The sequence below is a fragment of the Erithacus rubecula genome, assembly GCF_903797595.1.
Source record: "Erithacus rubecula genome assembly, chromosome: 9".
In the NCBI taxonomy this organism is placed as follows: domain Eukaryota; kingdom Metazoa; phylum Chordata; class Aves; order Passeriformes; family Muscicapidae; genus Erithacus; species Erithacus rubecula.
In genome coordinates this window covers 1,720,823-1,742,750 of record NC_136660.1, presented here as the reverse complement: position 1 = coordinate 1,742,750, position 21,928 = coordinate 1,720,823, and the positions used below count along the sequence as shown (strand labels likewise).

General features: G+C 43.8%; 1 protein-coding gene across 2 annotated transcripts in view; it reads left to right on the top strand.

Moving 5' to 3' along the window:
- The window catches only part of PRKG1 (protein kinase cGMP-dependent 1), a 338,166-nt gene that overhangs the window by 253,646 nt on the left and 62,592 nt on the right, over positions 1-21,928 (top strand). For both annotated transcript variants that reach the window (XM_079312518.1, XM_079312517.1), the window contains exon 7: positions 1,904-1,998. In XM_079312518.1, the coding sequence (XP_079168644.1) occupies positions 1,904-1,998 (95 nt within the window). The remainder of the gene's footprint in view (positions 1-1,903; positions 1,999-21,928) is intronic.

Genomic DNA, 21,928 nt, shown 5'->3' with positions numbered 1-21,928 from the left:
ACTCCTGAGCTACTTTAGTGTATTTAATTTAACTTGTTCTCTCAAGTCCTACCAAGCAGAAATCAAAGTGATTTCCAAACATGCTGTGTGCAGGAATCTGTGGAATAATAATGGATGGAAATGGCTCATTCCCTTCTGCTTGGGAAGTGCTGCTGCTCCATCACTTGCCTTTACTCAGAGGCAGCATGGGCCTTGCTGTGCCATTTTCCACCCTTTTCCCTTTAAAATCCACAGTGGGGCACCAGTTTAATGCAGGTTCCCCACTGGAGGCTAGCTCAGAGCTTTGAACCTTGCAGAAGTCACTCTGTCCTAATCTCTGAACACTCTTTACCTGAGATCAGTGGAAGTCATGGAAAAAGGGCTGAAATCTGCATTGAAGCTCCCTGTTTGTCCAGAGGTGTTCCTGGCTCATCCATCCCACATTCCCTGCCCTTCCATGAGGCAGTGCAGGTGTTCAGCACTGTGTGCTGGTCATTTACCTCTCAAAACCCACTGGTTCTGTCCCCCCCTTAAAGAGCGGGGAGAAGGTGCAGGCCACAAGTGTAAATTTAATTAGGAAATTACACTGGGATATCACTGACTCCAGAAGGATGTGCCTGACAATGACATCCCACCTTTTGGCTTTTGGCTTTGGGAATTGTCATGTGCAAAAGCTGTGGTTAACAAGATGGAAAGATTTGATTTCTGCTCCAGCTGGAGTTGTGCCCTACCTGAACTGTGGAGAGATGTCCTGGTCTGAAGGACAGGTGTCTGCAAATAAAGGCAGAAGCTTCTCTTTGAAATGGAGAATGTAAACCCCCTTCCTCCAAATTATTATATTTTTGAAATTAAGGGGCTCTCAGGCAAAGATATGGGAATTGGGAATAACAGTTCCTTACTAGGAAAATTAAAATGGAAATACAGTATTACAAAGAACAATCCCAACACTGACAGAGTCAGAATCCAAGCTGACACCCTGTCAGTCAGTCAGGGTGTTGGCAGCAGTCCCATTCAATGGTGGCTGCATCCTCCTGCAGTGGCAGATGTGGTTCAGCTGGAGCAGTGCTCCTGGAGAAGGTGCAGTTTTCCTCTGAAGGTCCAGGGATGATGTAGAAGGGTCTGGTTTTCCTCTGGAATCCAGTGGAAAGATGGATAACTTGCTGTCCAAAATCTCAGTTTTTATCTAGGTGGGAAAGGCTTGGCTCCTCCCCTGGCTGGAGCATCTCCCAGTGGGATGATGTAATTTTATCAATCATGCACTGGGACTCAATGTCCCAGCAGCAGATGATATCTCCTGGAGGGAGGATGGGTTGTGGAAAGATAAAGATGATTGCCCCAGCTGGTTTAAAGATGGCCCATTAGCAGAGGATATGTGCCAGGAGATAAGGAAATCACTGCCCCACTCACTTCAACAGATGGGATAGAATAGACATTGCTGCCCACATCAACCCAACACAAGAGAACAGAGCCAAGATTCAATCTGCAATGCCCCAAACTGGTTCACTTAAGTCGTATCCAAAATGTGATTTGTGTTATTCCTGTCCCTTCAGGGAACTTGGGAATGCTGGGGATCATGTGAAACAAAGCTTAGGCCGTGTGTTTGATAGGTGCACAGCAAATTTTTGGAATTTCATTCTCCTGTGACTGTGCTTGTGCAGCCAACTCCACGTTTAGAGTTAAAAGCAGTCCCAGAAATCCAAAGCTGTGTGTTTTTGCAGGAGTAGTAGGAAAAACCACCTCTCATTTTCTTGGATGATTGGCTGCCGATACCAAGGGAAGAGTGCATGACTCTGGCTAATTACATGGTTCCCAGAGGAGCTTTTCCTGAGAGATCCAGGAGGTGACAAACTCCCCTCTGAACCAGGAGGTTTGAGCTGTTAATGAGAAGTTCCCTGAATCCCGTGGGGTTTTGGCTTTTCCACAGGTGAACGTTACCCGGGAGGACTCTCCCAGTGAAGATCCCGTCTTTCTCCGCACTCTGGGGAAGGGGGATTGGTTTGGAGAAAAAGCCCTCCAAGGGTAAGTGCTCCTTATGAAGCAGTTCTTAAATTTTGATGTTTACTCCAGGATTTTTGCAGCTTTCAGGTGGTTTGGCCATTTGGGATGTGAATTTATTCTTTTGGAGTCACTGGATTTCTCTTAGAGGTCCCTCCTCAGTGGGAAATTTGCTTGTTCAGCACTTAAGTGGCCAAATGTAGACCTTCAATTGCTTGTGGACACCAAAAATTTGTTTATCTTGGTGCTTCCTTCCCCAAACATCCATTGAAAGCTTAAAGAGTTTGATTTTTGCAACTCTAGAGTGTTGTTCCTTTATGGTCGTTCTGGTGGGGTGGATGGCTGGAAGCAGGGCAGTTTGGGGGGTTTAAATTGTTGTGCTGTATTTATATGGGATTTTGGAGGTGGAAATTGGATGTGAGTGAGCACTTTTATATAAGCATTTTCCTTTTGGGGATGAGCTAAAAGGAGACAGGCTGCAAATCCATATTCAACAGGTGTTTATTATAAAAATAGGCTTCATTAAGGCAGGAATTTGGGACACTCATTCATCTTCATGACAAACATCTTTTCCTAGGGGCTTATCTGGGTGCCAGAGCTCTTGGGTATTTTTTAGGATGCTGTGGTAACATGGTCAATCTCTCCTCTACCACTTTTCTCCCAAATAAAAAGTAGCAGAATATTTGCAGGCTGAATTTCATGGCACTTCTTGGCAGCCAGAGATGTATCAAGCACAAACCTCAAGCTTATGAACCTCTGCCTTAAATACAAAATATTGTGGTTATTGAAGAAATATTCTGATTTTGATTCCATCCCTGCACAGCCCTGGTGACATGGAGCATCCCCATGGTGGGAATTCCTTGGCATTTCAAATACAGTAATTTGAGATTGACTCATTTACAATATTTGACTGCATGTATTTGAATATCCAGTATAGAAACGAAAACTTGACCGAGACAGTGTTCTCAGCATGCAGGGAAAACACAATCCTGCCATCCCTGGCAGTGTCTAAGGCCAGGTTGGGCAGGGTTTGGAGCAGCCTGGGATAGTGGAAGGTGTCCCTGCCCATGTCGGGGGTGGCACTGGATGGGCTTTTAAGATCTCAAGCCAAACCATTCTGTGATCTCTTTTTTTTTAATTTTTTTTTTATTTTTTGCTATCCAGAACCATCACTTCAGTTTGCTGATAATCACAGCAATCTTACAGGGAGATTTAAATGAACTTATGTAAAAATATTGTCGTGTAAACATTTGGTAGCTCAATAAATTGATAATTAATGAATTTCTATCAGGATTATGTGAGACATCCCTGTTCAGCCCCTTGGGGAACCTTTAGGATGATTGCACTGCTGTAAAATACAGCTATGGCTGATAGCTTGAGATAAAATGAAATTTTTACTCTATTTTCTTTCCTTTTTTATCTTTGATTAATTTTTAAAAACTTTACCAGGACCTTAGCAATACTTGGAATTCCAGAATGTTTTGGGTTGGAATGGACCTTACATACCAAGGGATACTGGTATAAAACAACAGCTACAAATAATTTCTTCATTAGGGTAGAAAATAATGCAGCAATGCAGCCCAGCAGGAGCTGGGATAACAAATTCCTCCCAGCAATATGTCCCTGACAGGGCCATCAGGGGCTGATGTGCATTATCCCATTTTCCATGCTCACAGCAGATGGCACCCATTAGTTCCCAGTATCCCATTGCACACTGGCAGAACAAGTCATGAAATGATGATCCACATCCTCTCCCAGGCCCCCTTGTACCTTCCTGGCTAATTGGAGGCAGCAGATGGATAATTTGCACTCTAGCACAACATAATTTAGGGTGCTCCACAATCAGGTGTTGTTTTCTTCACTGGAAAGAAAATAGATTATACGTCTGGTTACAATAATTATTTCTATCAGCAGGGAAATAAAGTTCCTTCAAATCAGCATGGGGAGATAACTCAATGCATCTCAGGTGCTAAACTCAGTAATAACCCAATGTGAATAACTCAGTGTGGCTGATAAATTAGGGGTGCTGCCTTGCTGGCCTCACACTGCTGGATCTTGCTCCAGAACATCTGAAGCACACCACAGCCCCTTCCAGGGGGATGTTTTGGGAGCAGCCATCTGTCCCATTGGATGGAAAATCTGGTTTAAGCCTGTGACAGGGAGTCGTGAGATAGAAAATTATGGGGGAAGAAAACAGGACAGAGAGCAAATATTTAGGAAAATGAGGGTTCTGTGTACCCTGGGATAGTGGAAGGTGTTCCTGCTCAAGGCAGGGGGTGGATTGGGGTGGGCTTTAAGTTCCCTTCTAACTCAGATCAGTCTGGGATTCCATGAATGCCTCCTTCCTGCTGCATATTCCATCACATATTGGATTTACTCAGGGCTAGTGGTTTGAGTGATGTGGGGTTCATCTGGTTTGGGGATTCCGGAGGAGTTCTGGACCCAGAGCAGGGCAGGGGGCTGATGTTTGGAGAGGTGATGACGGAGTAGGAGAGGGACAGGTTTGATAGAAATATTGATAGTTTGGTTCATAATGCTTTGACCAAACCGGCCAAGTCTTGAGGGCCAGCTGGGATTTTAAGGTGAGTGCTTTGGTTTTTAAAAAAGGGATCCCTAAACACTTCTGGGCCATGGCAAAAGAGGAAGAATATGGGCTACTGCAGCTACTACTTCAGCTACAGACTGAAGCTGAGTCAGGGCCTCCATAACATAAATGTGTCCACTGGAAGTATTTATATTTAAATATAAACATGTGGGTGTATCCTACTGAGAAAAGCAATGAGAATGTGGATGGTTTAAACCTCCAGGAATAGCACAAAGTTATAACAAATATATTCCATGTTACAGCATGAAAAGAGCAGCTGGCTTTAAGGGTGTTTTATTGCATTTCTAGCTATTGCAATTTCTAGCTGGAAGAAGCTCCTGTTTGACACTGAGAACCCCCAGGCAAAGAGTGCCCTTCCCTCGTCCTGCTGTTTGAAAGACAAAAATACTCTTTTTTTAAATTTATTCTTTGCAGAATGTGTTTGTGGGGTGTAGGGGGAGGAAGGAATTGTGGTCTTTGGGTTGTGCAGGAGGTGCTGTGCCCTGGTGACCCCAGCAGTGATAACTGAGCTGTTTGGACTGATTTATATCTGTTTTTTTGTTACATTCTTGATGGTCTGAAAATCACAATGGTGGTAGCTGTTCCTCATGGTACAACACATCTACTTCCAAGAAAATTTGTGCTATTTCCCATTTTACATCTCCACCTCTGGTAGTTATTTTCCCTAAGTTACAGAAATCAGCTCTCCTCTACCTGCCCCAAATCTCTGAGGCATGATTTCCTGGAACATTCCTGATAATTTCCTGGAACAATAAAAGAATATCCATGGGTTTGGGTAGGAATGTCAATGGGTCAATTTCTGTGCTGACCATTCCAGAAACCTGATACTGTATTTGCCACCTGGAATAGTGGGAGTTGCTGTGATGGATGTTGACATCAGTGACCAGAAAAGCATTGGAATGCACATGGGAAATAGCAAATCAGGAATATTCCCATCAGGATTGTAGCTGGTGATGTCAGAGCTGTCTTTATTCAGAAATGAATGTTGGAGCTGAACTTAATGCCAAAAGCTTTTTAACAGGCTGAAAATGAAACATCAATAAAAGTAGGACTTAGTTTCTTTTTCTTATAGAGTGTTCTTTCTTGAATCAGACTCCAAAATTAATTGTTTTTTTTATTAACTCTCTAAGAGGTTCTGGGATCATCCTGCTCCTGTTCCTCTGCTCCCTAATTCCCACTTTCCTTTTGTGTCCTTCAGTGGTGCCACTGCTGAACTCACCTGATCTTTTCCCAAGGAATAACTGAAAAACTCAGGGTTTCTTTCAAAACTTCATAATCAAACCTGAAAGCCTCTGGGATGCCCCACCTTGCTGCCCTGCTCTCTCCTTTCTTATTCTCTCCAGCTTTTTTGGGGTTTCTTGAACTGAACTTCCCAGGAATAATGAGGGTTATATTCTATTTTCATGGGACACCTTCCTTGCCATCCCCTGCTCCCACTAAAACTTTCCCATCTGCTGCCCCTGTGAACCTCATTGTCCTGAATTTTCCTGGGAAAAGAGAGGATTGGAAATATTTGTCACTCTGGGACACAGAGTCAGGCACACAAGTGTAGCAGGAATTTCATCTCAAGGTAACATTTCCAGAGAGATATATATGAATAAAATATATACTTATTCTGCAAGATGAAAATAGGAAAATACCATTGTAATTCCTGTTTCTTCAGAGAGAACCACAGCTCCTGTTGCAATCTGTGTGCATTTGGGAACAGGCATCCAACAACCAAAAAGTGTTGGGAAAGAGTTTGAGAAGCAGCAAAAATCTGATGTAGAAAAGCAAAGATGGAATTTGTGATGGGAAAGGGCTGGAAAAATGAGCTGTGGGGTGGAAGGACAGTGAGGGAAGGTTCCCTCCTGGGGGAAACCATTCCCTCCTGACATGATGCCATTCTTTGGTCTAAGACATTCCCTATTCCCATTGCAGCCCAGTTTGGAAGAGTAGAAAAGGGAATTAAAGGCAGTCATGGGGCGGGAATGCAGTCCAGGATAGTGCAGTTTTGCAGCCAGGAGCTCCATGGAGATGGAGATGTCCCCATATGTAGAGGCCATCATAAAATGGAAGCAGTGCTTCAAGTGTTGATGTGCAGGAGAATGAATAAAAACAACCCCAAAAGAATGAATTAACCCAACCTTCTAACTCTGGCAAGTGGAGAAGCATTTTTGCCATCCCTGTTGCTAAATAATAGGGATTTTTTTCCTTAATTCCAGGGTGTTTTCCCCCTATTTCCCAACACCTGTGCTCTGTGTGTATCTCATAGACTGTAGATCCAACACATGGTCTCCAAGGAATTTTTATCATCCATTATCTCAGATGCTTTTTACACTTCTTGCAAGCACAGGGTGATCTCAGAATATCTTTTAGCCTTTATTTCCCTTTCTCTGGCAGGGAGGTGGGAGCCCTGATGGATTTAAAACCATTGCTCTGAGGCATAAGAAGCTTTTCCAGGCTTTGGGAAAGCTGTTGGCAATTCCCTGAAACAAAACCCTCCCAGAGGCTTTGGAGGGCAAGTGGGGAGGCAAAGTGACACGGGGATGGTGTCACCATCTGCTCCCCTCAGCCTGGAGCTCCTCCTGCAGGGATGGAGAGGTGGCAGCTGGACCTTGGAGCAGATGGATCTCCTGAGGCCACCCATGGCAGAAATTCAATTAAATGGTGGAAAATGTGGCCCTGCCCTTTCCAGGCCCTCAGCTCCAGCACAGATGGAGGGGTTTATGGTTGCAAAATTGTGGAATTTCCATCAGGCCCTTTGTGGTTTGTTTAATTCCAATATTACAAGCGTGATGGATTTGCTTCCCTTTCTCCAAGTCAGGCTCTTCTCCCAGGTACCAAGCAATAGAAGAGGAAATGACCAGGGGAGGTTCAGACTGGAAGGATTTCTTCACCAAAAGGGTTGTAAAGCATTGGAACAGAGTGCCAGGGAAGTGGTAGAATCTCCAAAAATCATAATCCTGGCATGGTCTGGAAGTGTCCAAGGCTTGGAGCACCCTGGGATAGTGGCAGGTGTCCCTGCACATGTCAGAAAATGAGCTTTTTGGTCCCAAGCCATTCCAGAATTCTATGCTGGTTTCCATGATTCTGGGCCTTCCCTCTCTGCCTTGTTTTTTTGCCAATATATGGTGGAATGGGCTGGAAAGGACCAAAGGGCAGAGCAGGATGTGATGGCTCTCCCAGCATCCTGCTTGGGAGCATTGCACTGGGACTCCTGAAAAACAGTTCATTTTCTGCTTTTCAAGCAGGGATGAATTGATGCTATTGGCTCTTCCTGCCTAAAATCACAACACAGAATAGATTCTACCAAAGCTCCATCTCATGTGGCATTTCCAGCACCCAGAATTAATTGCTGACCCTCATCCTGAACCAGAGCTGCAGCTTTGATCATTTATGATCCTTGCTGGGTTGAATATCCTCAGGCAGTTTTAAAATCTTCCTTCTCCTCCTGCACACTTTGAAATGTGGCACTAATTGCCACAGAAGGTTTGGGCTTTTAATGGTGGTTGTTTGGTTTTTTTGGGTTTTTTTGTGGATGAGCCATCTGCTGCTTGAGGTAATTCCTCCAAGGCCTCAGATGTGCAGTTGACTTGTTGATTTTTAGGGTCTGATGTCTGAGATCATACATGTGGCAACAAGCTGGGTGAAGCCAATTTTCTGGCACATTTAGTGACTTGTGAAGATTTCTGGAAGGTGTCCCTGCCTATGGCAAGGCAGCTGGAAGTACATGATCTGTAAAATCCCTTCCAACTCAAATCATTCTGGGATCTTCAGAACTACTTTTTCGTTATAAGAACCACAATTATAGAAAATTCCACGTCTTAAAACTATTGTAATATGTTTCTAGATAAATATCATAAAGTCTTTTGTTTATATAAAGTTTTGTAGCTGGACCTCAGCAGTGCAATTCTGTGTCTGACAAACAGTTCAGTTTATAATCTCAGGGTTTTTCCTAATTTCTGTGCAATTTAAAAATTTTAAACTGGTACCACCTTAGTCAGGCTGGTTAAATAGATCCTCAAGGAAACACCTCAGGTTCTGAAGGGATGGGTCAGGAATGAAAGGTTGGTGCACAGAAATTCACCTCTTTTATTTTCATTTATTTTCTAAGAAAAAAAGAAAACAAATTTCAGAATCATGGAGTGGTTTGAGTTGTTCCCCTCCCAGGAAACAATTCCTTCCCAATATGCCACTTAAATTTCCCCTCTGTCTGTTTGAAGCCATTCCCCTTTGTCCTGTCCCTCCATCCTTTGTCCAAAATCTCTCTCCATCTTCCCTTTTGTCCTCTTCAGGCACTGCAAGGACACAGTGAAGTCACCCCAAGATTTCCCTTCTCTAGGCTGAACAATCCCAATCCTCTCAGCCTTTTAATATCTGTCTTTAAAATATTGTTATCAACCCCAAATCTCCCCCAGGGAAAAGAAGTCATTAGGAGATAAGGTCCTTTCTAACCCAAACCTTTCTAGGAGTCTAAAAAAAAAAAAAATCAAAATTTTACTACTCTTCTTCTCCTCACAAAAATGGCATAAATGGCATTAATTTGTGTGAGGAAGTTACACTCAGAGCCAACTTGATGACTCAGATGTAGTTAGTAAATAATCAAGTGGTTTGGAGTCTTAAAGACAATTGCTAGTTTAGAAAATCACAGCTTATGAATTGTTCTTGCTTTTCTCCAACTGAGTCATAGCCCAGGACTCAAATTGTTGATTTTTTTTCCCTTTGAAGATGTTGTCTAAAGAGCAAAGACAATATTCCTCCTGCTGAGGTTAAAAAAAAATCAAAAATAATCAAAATATGTGTCTAATGTTGGGCAAGCAGAGTGTGCCAGATGGAAGAAGAAAGGCAGAATTCCAGGGGTTTGGGGTAAAGCAGCACTACAGAAGGTCTGTAGTTACCCATATATTTGCTTTTGCTGAAATTAACATCTCCAAGAATTTTTCCAATGGGTTTTTCCCTCTGTCTTTTTTCAGAGCCTGAAAAAAAAAAAATTGCTGCAATAAGGAATGCATAGGAAATAATCAATATTATTGCTATTTATTAGCTAAGAAAGCTGCTGGAGCACCATTCATATCAAAATAATATGGTTTTAATTTATAAAATCTTTTAAATAGCACAATTTAGGGGATTTATTTTCCTGTTTGAAGTGAGATAAGTGGAATGGGTGGTGATGGAAGACATTTGAGGGGTCAGATCTGGTTCTTGCTTCCTGGAAAGAGCAAACCCTGGGATTGCACTTTATTTTTCACATCTGGAGGGTGTGAAACAGCCTGGCAGGGCTGAAGGCTCCAAACTCTTCCCTTTTCCCTCTTTTCATGATTTTTTACAGGCAATTCCTGTGTTGTGCACAAAAAAAAAAAAAAAAAAAAAAAAAAAAAAAAAAAAAGAAACAATAGAGGGGAAAAAAATTCCCACATAATTTTTGTCCTGCAGCAATACCTTGCTGTCAATAATAACCATCAACGATTAGATCCAAATGTTTTATCCCAGGATTTAAAAATGAGGATGTTTGTGTCAAAATGATGGTTTGTGACAAATATTTCTAGTTGGGGAAAAAAAATCCATGCTGTAAAATAAATGTATTTTTAATGAGAGGAGAGAAAAATCCCTGTACAAGAGTTCCAGTGAGGAAATCACACATTTTTCCTGGGAAAATGCTTCCATCAAAATACTCCTGCCAGCACTGTTCAAGTTTGTAAGCATTAAGTAGAACTGAGGAATGCAGCAGTGAATTTGAATTCTCTTGACTTTCTATTAAAAAAGCCCCAAACAAGTGAAGATGCCTATAGGGGATGCAGGAGTAGGAATTAATTCATGGGATGTAGACAGGATAATCCATGTTAGCAAACCCTCAGAGAAGGTTTACAACAAGATGGAATTGAAGAGGGGGAAAGAGAGCAAAAAATGGGATAACAGCTTAAATTTATTGCTAAATTTACTCCAGCTCCTCGTGATGTGGCTCCTGTTCAAATCTCCTTTTTTACCCAGTATGGATTTGGGTTTGTATGTCAGGCTTTAGAGTTCTGTTTAAAATTCCTGTAATTTATCCATTTTAGAAAACTGTGGGAGTTTTCTGCACAGTAACCTGGAATAGAGATGCAGGGCACACTCATTTGGTGATCATCATGAGGCACCATTGTAATTAAGTGTTAAGGCCTGTGGTTTATAAATAATCAAATGTTGTCTCTATTAGAGTCATATCAAAATAATTCCACCTCTAAAATGCAGAATAATATCAGATCATGGCTTGCATTTTGCCTGCTGTAATTAAACACAAAGGGACCAAAGGAAACAGCCTCAGGTTGCACCAGAGGAGGTTTAGGTTGGATATAAAGGGAAATTTCTCCACCAAAATGTTGTCAATCACTGGGACAGGCATCCATGGCAGTGGTGGGATCAGCATTCCTGGGGCGATTTAAGGGATGTATGCAGGTGGCACTTGGGGACATGTGGAAGTGATTGCCTTAAAGCCCATCCAGTGCCACCCCTGCCATGTCAGGGACACCTTCCACTGTCCCAGGCTGCTCCAAGCCCCATCCAGCCTGGCCTTGGACACTGCCAGGGATCCAGGGGCAGCCACAGCTGCTCTGGGCACCCTGTGCCAGGGCCTGCCCACCCTCCCAGAGAAGGATTTATTCCCAATATTCCATCCAAATTTGCCCTTTGTCAGTGGGAAGCCATTCCCTGTGTGCTGTCCCTTCCATTCCTTGCCTCCATTCCCTCTCTTGGAGGCTCCTTAGGCACTGGAAGGGGCTCAGTCAGTGATACCAACCTGGGAACAATGTAGGAGTAATCCTGATTTATTTATGCTTGCTGTTCTCCCCATCCTCTCTCCATAAACACCCAGAGTTTTATAGGCTGAGAACTATTCCTATCCTATATATATATATCCATTTCTTTACAGCCATCACTCTACCAGTCCCCTGCTTTGAATTTAATGATATTAACATCAATTTTAAGTGTCAGAGCAGATCTTTTAGGCATGTCCACACTTGGCACAGGGGCTGTTTATGCTCGTGATGGCAGATCAGGCTCCAACAACTCCACTTTCAGTGGCAGCCTCTGATCTCACTTTGAGTTACCCTGGCTGTTGATACAAAAAATGCACTTAAGCTTTTAATTCCTTGGTGCATTCCAGAAGGTTCCTGTTGTCCCTGTCTGTCTCTGTGCAGTGTCACTGTGATTTCAAAATGAGAGCTGGAGCCAGCCTGGCCACTGGCATCTTGGGGAGCTGGCTGGGAATGCCCACCCTGAGAGGGGTAACACTTAAAGTAATAAATGGTGTTATCACTACCCAAATTTGGGGGTTAATTTAGGTGAGGGCACAGCCTGAGCATGGCTCTTGTGAGAGGCAGCACTCCTGTGACAGGGCCAGGATTGGTGTGAGGAGCTGGGATTACCTTTGGGTTTGGCTCCCAGAACTGGGATTTTGGGATGGTTTTGCTCTTAAAATAACCAAGAGAGCTTGTTTTTATTGTAAAGTCCATGTGGGGGAGACCCAGGGTCCCTTTTTGCTGAACACAGAGGGTTGGGGTTGTTTGTTTAGGAGTGCTCCCCTTAGGGCTTAATGGAGTGGCTACCTGGAGCAGAGGCTAGACAAGATTAAGAGAATAAGAGCAGATATTTATTGAAGGCCTTTGATAGGTACACCTTGGGCAGTCAAATGCCTCTGAGAGGGGCTACACCCAAGATGGATGATGGTCACAAATTTTTATAAGTTTGGCTCATTTACATATCAGGGGTTAATCCTCCACTTACAGCTTCAGGTAATGAAGTCATGTACCTCCAGTTTGCTTCCCCCCAGTTCACTTTTGTTTATACATTTTGGGTACTGAAACTGTTGGGTGTGCTTGGATCTCAGGCCTGGAAGGATTGTTTTATCTGACCAAAGTGTGAAGATAGTTAACTAACACTTTACATGGAGTTTAGGGTTATGCATTAATGCAGTACAGGATTTGAAAATATAAAGGCTAAAATCTTAATTCATCACTCCAAATCTCCACTGGAGGCTCAAGCTTCCCATTCCAGGGAATTTAAGAGGGGAAACATCTCCAGCAGTGCCAGCTGTGTGTGGGAGAGTGTGTGAACAGATCTGACTCTGCTGGACAGCCCCTCCCTCAGCATCAGAGCTGGGACACTGCCAACCCTCCCACAGGGCTGGGATGAGGGCTGGGCACTGGGACACTCCATGGACAATGCTGGTTATTTCCAACCAGACACCCTTAATGGGTATGGGAGTCACAGGCACTGCTGATGAGTGTGGGTGAGAGAGCACCCTCAACACTGGAATTAACCTTTGCTTTCCTGGGATTTTTGGGATAAACTGGACCATGCTGCCTTCTCCATGAATATCTGCTTTATTAAAGTCTAGCCATTACACTGATGGACATCTGGCCAGTGGAGAGCCCATGCAGCCCCTGCTCCTCTGGGGCCTCTCCTTCCTTTCCCATGGCTCACCTTCCTGTTCCAGCCTTGCAGCAGCTGATTCTTTGCAGATTCAAGGCACCAAGCCTCCTCTGTCTTCTTTGTTCTCCACACACAAGGTCCTTATCCCTAGATCCAGTTGTTCTTGTGCTGCCAAGCTGTGCTGGCAGGAATCCTGCAGCAGGCTGAGTTCCTTAATTATGATTATTGTCTTCCCTCTTCTGCCATCTCTCCAGCTCACCAGCAGTCCCCAGCTGTCTTTTCATACCCTGACCATCATTTGTCAGATTTTGTCTCCATTCTCTGCCCAAGAAGTCCCTGCTTTTCTCTTTCCAGAGAGAAAATGGAGAAGTCATGGTTCTCCTGAGGTGCTGTCACATCATAGAATCATAGAATCACAGAATCACTGGGTTGGAAGAGACTTTCAATATCATCAAGTCCAACCCATGCCCTAACACCTCAGCTAAACCATGGCACTGAGTGTCACATCCAGTCTTTTTTTGAACACATCAGAGGAGGTGACTCCACCACCTCCCTGGGCAGACAATTCCAGTACTTCATCAGTCTTTCCATAAAAGAAAACTTTTCCTAATATCTACCTATATTTCCCTTGGTGCAGGTTAAGACTGTGTCCTCTTGTTCTGTTAGTTGCTGCCTGGTGGAAGAGAACAAACCCATCTGACCACAATCACCTTTCAGGAAATTGTAAAGAGTGATAAGGTCACCCCTGAGTCTCCTTTTCTCTAGGCTAAACAACCCCAGCTCCCTCAGGGGTTTGTGTTCCAGCCCCTCACCAGCCTTGTTCCCTCCTCTGGACACACTCAAGTGTCCCAACGTGTTTCCTGAACTGAGGGACAAAACTGGACACAGCACTCAAGGTGTGGCCTCAGCAGTGCTGAGTACAGAAGAGTGACCTCCCTGCTCCTGCTGGCCACACTATTCATGATACAGGCCAGGGGCCATTGGCCTTCTTGGCCACCTGGGCACACTGCTGGCTCATCCTGCTGGCTCATCCCACTGGACTCATCACATCTATCCAGCTTGTCCAGGTCCCTTTGCAGAGCCCTCCTACCTTCCAACAGATCAACACATGCTCCCAGCTCAGTGTCATCTGCAAATTTAGTGATGGAGGACTCAATCCCCTCATCCAGGTCATCAGTGAAGATATTAAAGAGGACTGGCCCCAGCACTGACCCCTGGGGGACACCACTAGTGACTGGACACCAGCTGGATGCAGCACCATTCACCACCACTCCCTGGCCATCCAGCCAGTTCTTAACCCAGCAAAGAATGCTCCTGTCCAAGCTGTGGGCTGCCAGTTTCTCCAGGAGAATTCTGTGGGAGACAGTGGCAAAGGCCTTGCTGGAGTCCAGATGGACAATGTCCACAGCCTTTTCTGCATCAGCCAGGTGGGTCACTTGGTCATAGAAGGAGATCAGGTTGGTCAAGCATGACCTGCCCCTCCTAAACCCATGCTGGCTGGGTGTGATACCCTGGCCATCCTGTGAATGCTGTGTAATGGCACTCAGTATAAACTGTTCCATTACCTTGCCAGGTACTGAGGTCAGGCTGACTGGCCTATAATTACCACAATCCTCCTTCCAGCCCTTCTTATGGGTGGGTCTCACACTGACCAGTTTCCAGTCATCTGGAACCTCACCAGTGAGCCAGGACTGTTGGTAAACAATGGAGAGTGGCTTTGCAGCTTCCTCATCACCCTGGAGTGGATCCCATCTGCTCCCATGGATTTATGAACATCCAAGAGGCTCAGCAGTTCTCTGTCTGCCTCCTCCTGGATAACAGGGGGACCATTCTGCTCCCTGACACCACCTGCCAATGTCATGAGGACAAACTGGCTTCCCACTAAAGACAGAGGCAAAGAAGGCATTAAGCACTTCTACTATCTCCTCATCTGCAGTTACTAAGTTCCCTCCTTAGAAAATCAAGGTTGGTGTTACCCTTCCTTTTACCATTAATATATTTGTAAAAACATTTTTAATTTTCCTTTACAAAAGTTGCCAAATTAAGTTTAAAATGAGCTTTGGCCTGCCTATTTTTTTCCTAGGTGCCCTAGCAACTCCTTTAAATACTTCCTGAGAGACCTGACCCTCCTTCCAAAGATTAATACATCCTCTTTTCATTCCTAAATTCCTTCAAAACCTGATTGCCCATCCAGGCTGGATGTTTGCCTCATCAACTGATCTTTTAGCATACAAGGATAGTTTGTTCCTGTGCTCTCAAGATCTCTATTTTGAAGCAGCACATGTCCCACCACAACTCTGTCCTGCTCTGGGATGCAAAAGTAATTCTCTTCTGGTCTCTTCTTGGAGTGATCTTCATGGTCCCCATTATCAACATTATCTATTTTGCTATTTCCCTTCATTTACTTCTCTCTTTTGGATCTTTTTCCCTCACCAGATGAACACATTTTGAGCTCTGAGTTCTGAGCTGCTGCCCCATTTTCCTCTCTCCTTACCATCAGTATTATTTATTGTATGGAAAGCTGTTGGGATTTCTTCTCCCACAGTTTTACAGCATTGAGTCATGATTTGAGCTGGAGGGGGCTCACAGGGGGCACCTGGCACAACTCCATCCCTAAAGGGATTAGAGCATCTATCTGAATGGATGGATTTGATTCTTATTTCTTTTTCCTTTCTTCATCTTTTGGTCAATCAGCTTTAAATTGATGTTTTTCACTGAGGTCTCTGCAGGCTTTTGCTGTTTGAAGCAAGGTGTCAGTGATTCTCCCAGGAATTTCAGATTGTCCCAAATCCAACAGGAGGGATGGGAATAATTGAGCTGCATGCCTTGGATGGAACAGATTTTTCAGAGGTTTAGCTGTGTTAATATCAAATTTAAAAAAAGGAAAAATGTTCATTTAAAACTACAAAAGCTGTGGGCAATCTTCATCTCAATTTAATCTCAGGTTTGTTCAGGCTGAAAAAGTGTTTTAGGGTTATGTGGCAGAACTTCTCTAACTAAGCAATTTCACTCTGGTTGCTGAAAGAGCTGGCAGAGATTTAAATTCATCAAAATGTTTTATATTTAATTTTTTTCCCCCTCAGCCCCTGGGTTTGTAAAATCCAGTTCGTGATTCCTGAAGTCTAAAGCTCTAAATGACACATCCTTAAGGCACCTGCTAAATTCCATTATGTCCACAGTCAGGCTGTAATTAAATGAATGGTTGGCAGTTGTAGAAGTGAGAAGAAACTGGAAGGTTTTAGAGTTTTATATAAACCATGGTCTTATAAAGATGAGAATTATTATTACAGGAGGTTACTCAGCATTTGTCCAAGGTGCTGATTTATTTTCTCATCCTGTAGTATAATTTTGGATATAAAATATTTGAGAACTTCAGCCCCAAGAAATTGTGTTAAAATAAGATTTTTGCACCATTCTAGGGCTGAGATGGTGATAGGGAATATCAGAGTCCTGGAATATTTTGGTTTGGAAGGGGCATTAAGGATCATCCAATTTCAACCCCTGCCATGGTCAGGGACACTTTCCACTATCCCAGGATCCACAAATCCCTTCCAGCCTGGCCTTGGACCCTTCCAGGGATCCAGGGGCAGCCACAGCTGCTTTGGGCACTCTGTGCCAGGATCTCCCTACCCTCACAGAGAAAATTCCTTTATAATAAATGAGCTTTTGGTCCTGGATTGAAGCCTTCCAAACCATCTTTAGCCTTCTACAGCTGAGTGGGTGGGAAAACATTTTTCCCAGGGGGAAAAAATTGGAGGAAATAAAATCAGAGAGAGAGAGAGAGAGAGAAAGGGATGTGAAGTTCCTGAGCAAGAAGTTCCTGCAGACTGAAAGAACTCAGCTCTTCCATGGTACTGCAGCTCCTCTACACCCTTGCAGGGACATCTTCTCCATGCTGAAAGGACAGGGATTAGGTAAAACTTAAGGTAAAACTTGCTGGGAATATGTGGGAGTCCAGTGGAGTGGAGGGAATGTGCCAGGCTGTAAAGAAGCTGGGAGACTCTGCACAGATGACATCCAAGCCTTTATGCAGAAGCTGCAGAGTAAATTATGCATCAAACAACCAGAATGTGATCCCAGTTCCCCACTGCTGGTGAAGCCTTTCTTTGAAGATTTCAACATCCTGACCTTTTAACATCCTGACCTTGGACACTTTGGAAACTTTGCCAAAGGAAATGGCATTTGAAAGCCAATATTGTTCTTTTCTGAAACTGGGTATTTCCAACATCTCTCATTTCCACAGTTTAATGCAGTGCTTGTAAGGATGGCTCTGGCTGGGATTTTCTCTCCTATCTTGCATTTGGAATTGGCATCTGAAATTATCCCAGTGGTCTCTTCAACCTTTCTGGGATAAATCTGCCTGAAGGAAAACAGAGGTGGCAGCAAAAGGTGTTTGGTTCTTGTTTTTCATTGCACCTGGAATTGGGGCTGTGGTAAAAATCCTGGGACATTTACAAATGAGTTGGATTTGCCAGAGGGGGTGGGGAAGTGTGGGCAGGAAATAGAAAAAAATCAGCTGAATATTGGCCAAAAAAGAGTTCCAAAGGTCCCTACCCTGACTTCCTGCTCCAAGCAGGGATGTCCCATCTCCTGGGGCAAAGTCATCATTCCCTTGTCCAGCCTAATCTTCAAACTCTCCAAGGAAGGAGCATCATCTATTGCATTGCTCCAGGTTTTCCTGAAGTTTTCCATCATGTCCCAGCTAAACCTCCTAAGTGACAATTTGGAGCTGCTTAAAAAAAAATTATTGGGGGAATAAATCCCAAGAAAAATAATTTAAACTAAGGAATCTGGGATTTAACAGGGAGTATTTCCACTGGTTCTTCAAAAAGCTCTTGACCCTGGTCTTTATTGTCAGGAAAATGGAATATATCTAATCTCCATGTATTTGGGGGTGTCCACAAGGGCACAGAATTAATCCATAGGCATTGCATTGTATTTTTTTAATCTTCCATCGTGTGTCCTTTCTGGACAGGCTCTTAGAGACTTGGAGAAATAATAAATAAGAAATAAATTGGCAGTTTGGGAGAGATCCCTCCACCTGGGAAACTTGGGAGAGCTGAAACTCTGGAATGCTGGAAAAGTCAGAGCCTTTTGCACTGCTGATTTATTGTCCTGCTGAAAAAAAAAAAAAAACAAAAGAGGAAAAATTAAGATTTTTAACTTTCCCCCAGCATGTCCTTGAGCAATGTCAGATATTTTCTGGATAAAGCAGATACCAGTTTATCAATGGTCTTGGAGGTCTTCCTATTCCCTCTTTGTGTTAGTCTCTTATTAAATAATATTAAATTTTGGCTGCTGAGTCCTTCATGAAGAAAATGTGTCAAGGACCATTTCATGTGACTCTGGCTGCTGAATTCTGTTGTTGCTGCTCTTCATTTTAGAGGAAAATAATGCAAATAAATGGTTTCCTCTTTATCTGTGCCAGTTCCCTGGGGTTTTGGCATTTCCTGGATCTTTGGCTTTGCCTGGCTTTGAATGATTTGATCAAGGCTGGCAGATAAGTTCCCTGTGTAGGGTAGGTTTGTCTGCAAGGCACCAGTTTCTAGAAACTCTTCTGATTTGTTCAAGGTTTAATTGATTTGTCCTTGAATGGGATAATTAGCATTTAATGTATCTTAAAGATGCTCCTGTTGCCCACTGGCTGATTAAAACAGCAATGTATAGCATCTGGTTGGTAGGGTTTTATTTCACTTTAATGAAAAAGTGGTCATTCTGTGCCCCTGGGTTGTTTCACTTGGGGAATATAATTAATTATGGACCAGTGAGACTCTGATTCATTAAAATAATTCTGAATAAATTACACAAGTAATTGGGTTGAATCATTAATGGGTTTGGCAGGCAAGGAGGTTCTACCATCCCAGTGTGTCACTCAGATTTGGGGTTATCTGCTCCTTCAGACAGTTTACCTACAAATATGAGTTTGAATTCCGATAGGATATTCCTAAAGCTGTGTTTGCTCTTCCCTGTCTTTCTGAGCTGCTGGAAACAATGTAATAAGTGATATCAATACCATTGAGGGCTTCCTGGGAGCAATGGGAATGGTGAGCCCACTGGAAATGGTTTTACCATCAGCATAGAGGGATTCCAGAGCATTGTCCCCAGTGAGAAACACTGGTGGGACTCAGTGGCTCCCTGCAGGGATTAAAACTGCATGTGGCACTTGGGGTCAGAGTTTTGGGGAGGACTGGGCACTCTTGGGTGGATGTTGGACTCAGTGATCCCAGAGGGCTTTTCCAACCATTCTGTGATTCCTTGCTTGTCCTGATGCTGGCAGATCCAGCCATGGTGGGATGGCTGCAGTTACAGGGGTTTCAAGCAGATTCCATGCAGGACTTGAAAGCAAAGGATAAGGGATGAGATACTCATCTCTTTCAGCATTAGAAGTCAGCAACAATAAGGATTTCAGCTGGATATGGGAATACTTGCAGTGTATATCCTCACTGTGTTGTGGCAGCTCTTGGATTTAACTGGAATTCTCTTCCCAGGCAGTGGATTCCCCAGGGGTGGTACAAACAGAGCTTCTGTGCCCAGAGAAAAGGCAGAGCAGGGGCTGTGATAGGTGGCAGGCCACAGCTACTGGAGAGGGCTCCAGGAGAGCTCAGAGCCCTTCCAGAGCCTAAAGGGGCTCCAGGAGAGCTGGAGAGGGACTGGGGATAAGGGATGAAGGGGCAGGACAGAGGGAATGGCTTTAAACTGCCAGAGGGCAGGGATGGATGGGATATTGGGAAGGAATTGTTCCTGGGAGGGTGGGCAGGCCCTGGCACAGGGTGCCCAGAGCAGCTGTGGCTGCCCCTGGATCCCTGGCAGTGTCCAAGGCCAGGATGGATGGGCTTGGAGCAGCCTGGGACAGTGGAAGGTGTCCCTGACATGGCAGGAGGTGGAATGAGCTGATCCTTAATGGCCCTCCTCACACAAACCATTCCATGATTCTCTGACTTCCAAGACTTCCCACCCCAGCACTGCCAATAATCCCTCTGTTTGCCAGAAAGACACAGAAAAGCTCAGTGGAATTAACAGAAGGTGGAATTTTTGTTTGGCTGAAATGGGATTTGTGAAATGGATCCTCCTGTCTGCAGGCAGATGTTTCAGGAAAGGCTGTTTGGCACTTGGAAGTGTGAACACCTGTGTGGGAACTGATCTGAGGATGCCACTTTGCACAGGTGTTCAGGCAGACATCCCAAATCCATCTGCCACCTTCCCACCTTCCAGCTTCTGGAAGTTCCAGTCTGACTTTGGCTCCTGGCTCACCACCAGCAGAGAGAGCCACAGGGAATTGTTCTACCTGTGAGTTGTGGATCCGGAAAGTGCTGTTTGTCAGGAAATAAATAGTTGTTATTTTCTTTATTGGGAATATCAACCCCAAATATCAATCCCAGAATGGTTTGTGCTGGAAGGGATCTTAAAGCCCATCCAGTGCCACCCCTGCCATGGGCAGGGACACCTTCCACTGTCCCAGGCTGCTCCAAGCCCCATCCAGCCTGGCCTTGGACACTTAAATAATGAGATTTGAAACACACATTTGGAATCTGAATACTCCCAGAAGACAAAAACTTTTATCTAAAACTTCACCTTGTCCTGAATGCATCAAAATTTCCCTTTTTAGAAAACTAATTGAGGAGGAACTTGATTCCCATGGAGACACTGACATCCCAAGGACACCCAGTGCTACTTTCTGCCAAGGCTGAAAGACCCATAGGAATATTAATATCAGAACATTTATTAGGAAAATATAATCTTAATTTCCAGGTGACTTTCCCAGACTGTTCCAGTGCTGTTTTTCAAAATCCAGGACTATAAATCAGCCAGCCTCATGTCTGGGCTTTTTTCCCATATATATTCTATTTAAGCTTTGATTTTTATTTCCTCTTTTGACAGACATTTTATTTTATAAAAACCCTTTTAATCCCTAATCAAATTTCCATAAGTTCTTGTCCATTTTATCACTGGAATTGGTTTAGTGCAGGCCCTCCCATGGAGGAGGAACACTTTTGCTCCTGAGTCCTTCCTGTGCTGAATGGCCTCAGAATCAAACACCATGTTGGAATTCACCCCAATTTGTTTTTAGGTACCTGCTTGCCTCATAGAAATGATAAAAGGAAGACAAGGTTTCTTGAAGGGTCATCATGGCTTGAAATTATGAGTGCAATAATTGCTGAGGTTTTTATTGTGCCTTCCCAGTGCTGAGTCTTCCACCTTCATATTTGGGTGCTCAGCAACACCTGCCATATAAAACCCCAATAAAATCACCTAAAAGGTGTCCCCAGAGCAGTGAAATCCTTTGTGGCAGGGTGGGACATGTCCACCAGAAGGAGAGAAGCTGCTCCACAGTACAAAAGAGGTGGAGATGTCAAGGTCAGCAAGTGTCACTGCCATAAATACATTTTTGGGATATCCAGAGCAGTAGCAACACCCATCAACACACCAGCAGTGGGAGATAAGCCTGGGAATGGGGATCCATCCCTTTCCTCCTGGGAATCTGCTGGGTGACAACCCTAAATGGCTCTCCTAACACTGCTCTTGTACTCCCAGCACCAGAATCTCCCCACCAGGGCCAGGAATTCATTTCTTTCCATGCCAGCTGGATTCCTTGAGTAGGATTCTCACAGCAAGCCCAGTAACTGTGAGATTTAGTTTGGTTTTGGCTCATAAAACCATGATTATTTATTTATTTTAACTAAATTAGGAATAGGCAGGTGGTTGTTGTATCTCCCTCTGTTGCCAAGATGCAGGTGAAGTTATAGAAATTATTACAAATAAAAGTAATCATTAGAAATTATTGTAATTCTTAGAATTATTAGAAATTTTTACAAATAAAAGTAATCAAAGTTTGAAAAAGACATTTTTAAGTCTTCAGGTAGGCAAATCCCTCTTTTTAAAGGATAGAAGATGACCAAGTTTGGGTACCATTCCTCAGAATACCCAATAAAGCTGATTCTTATCCCTCACCTTAAAGTCATG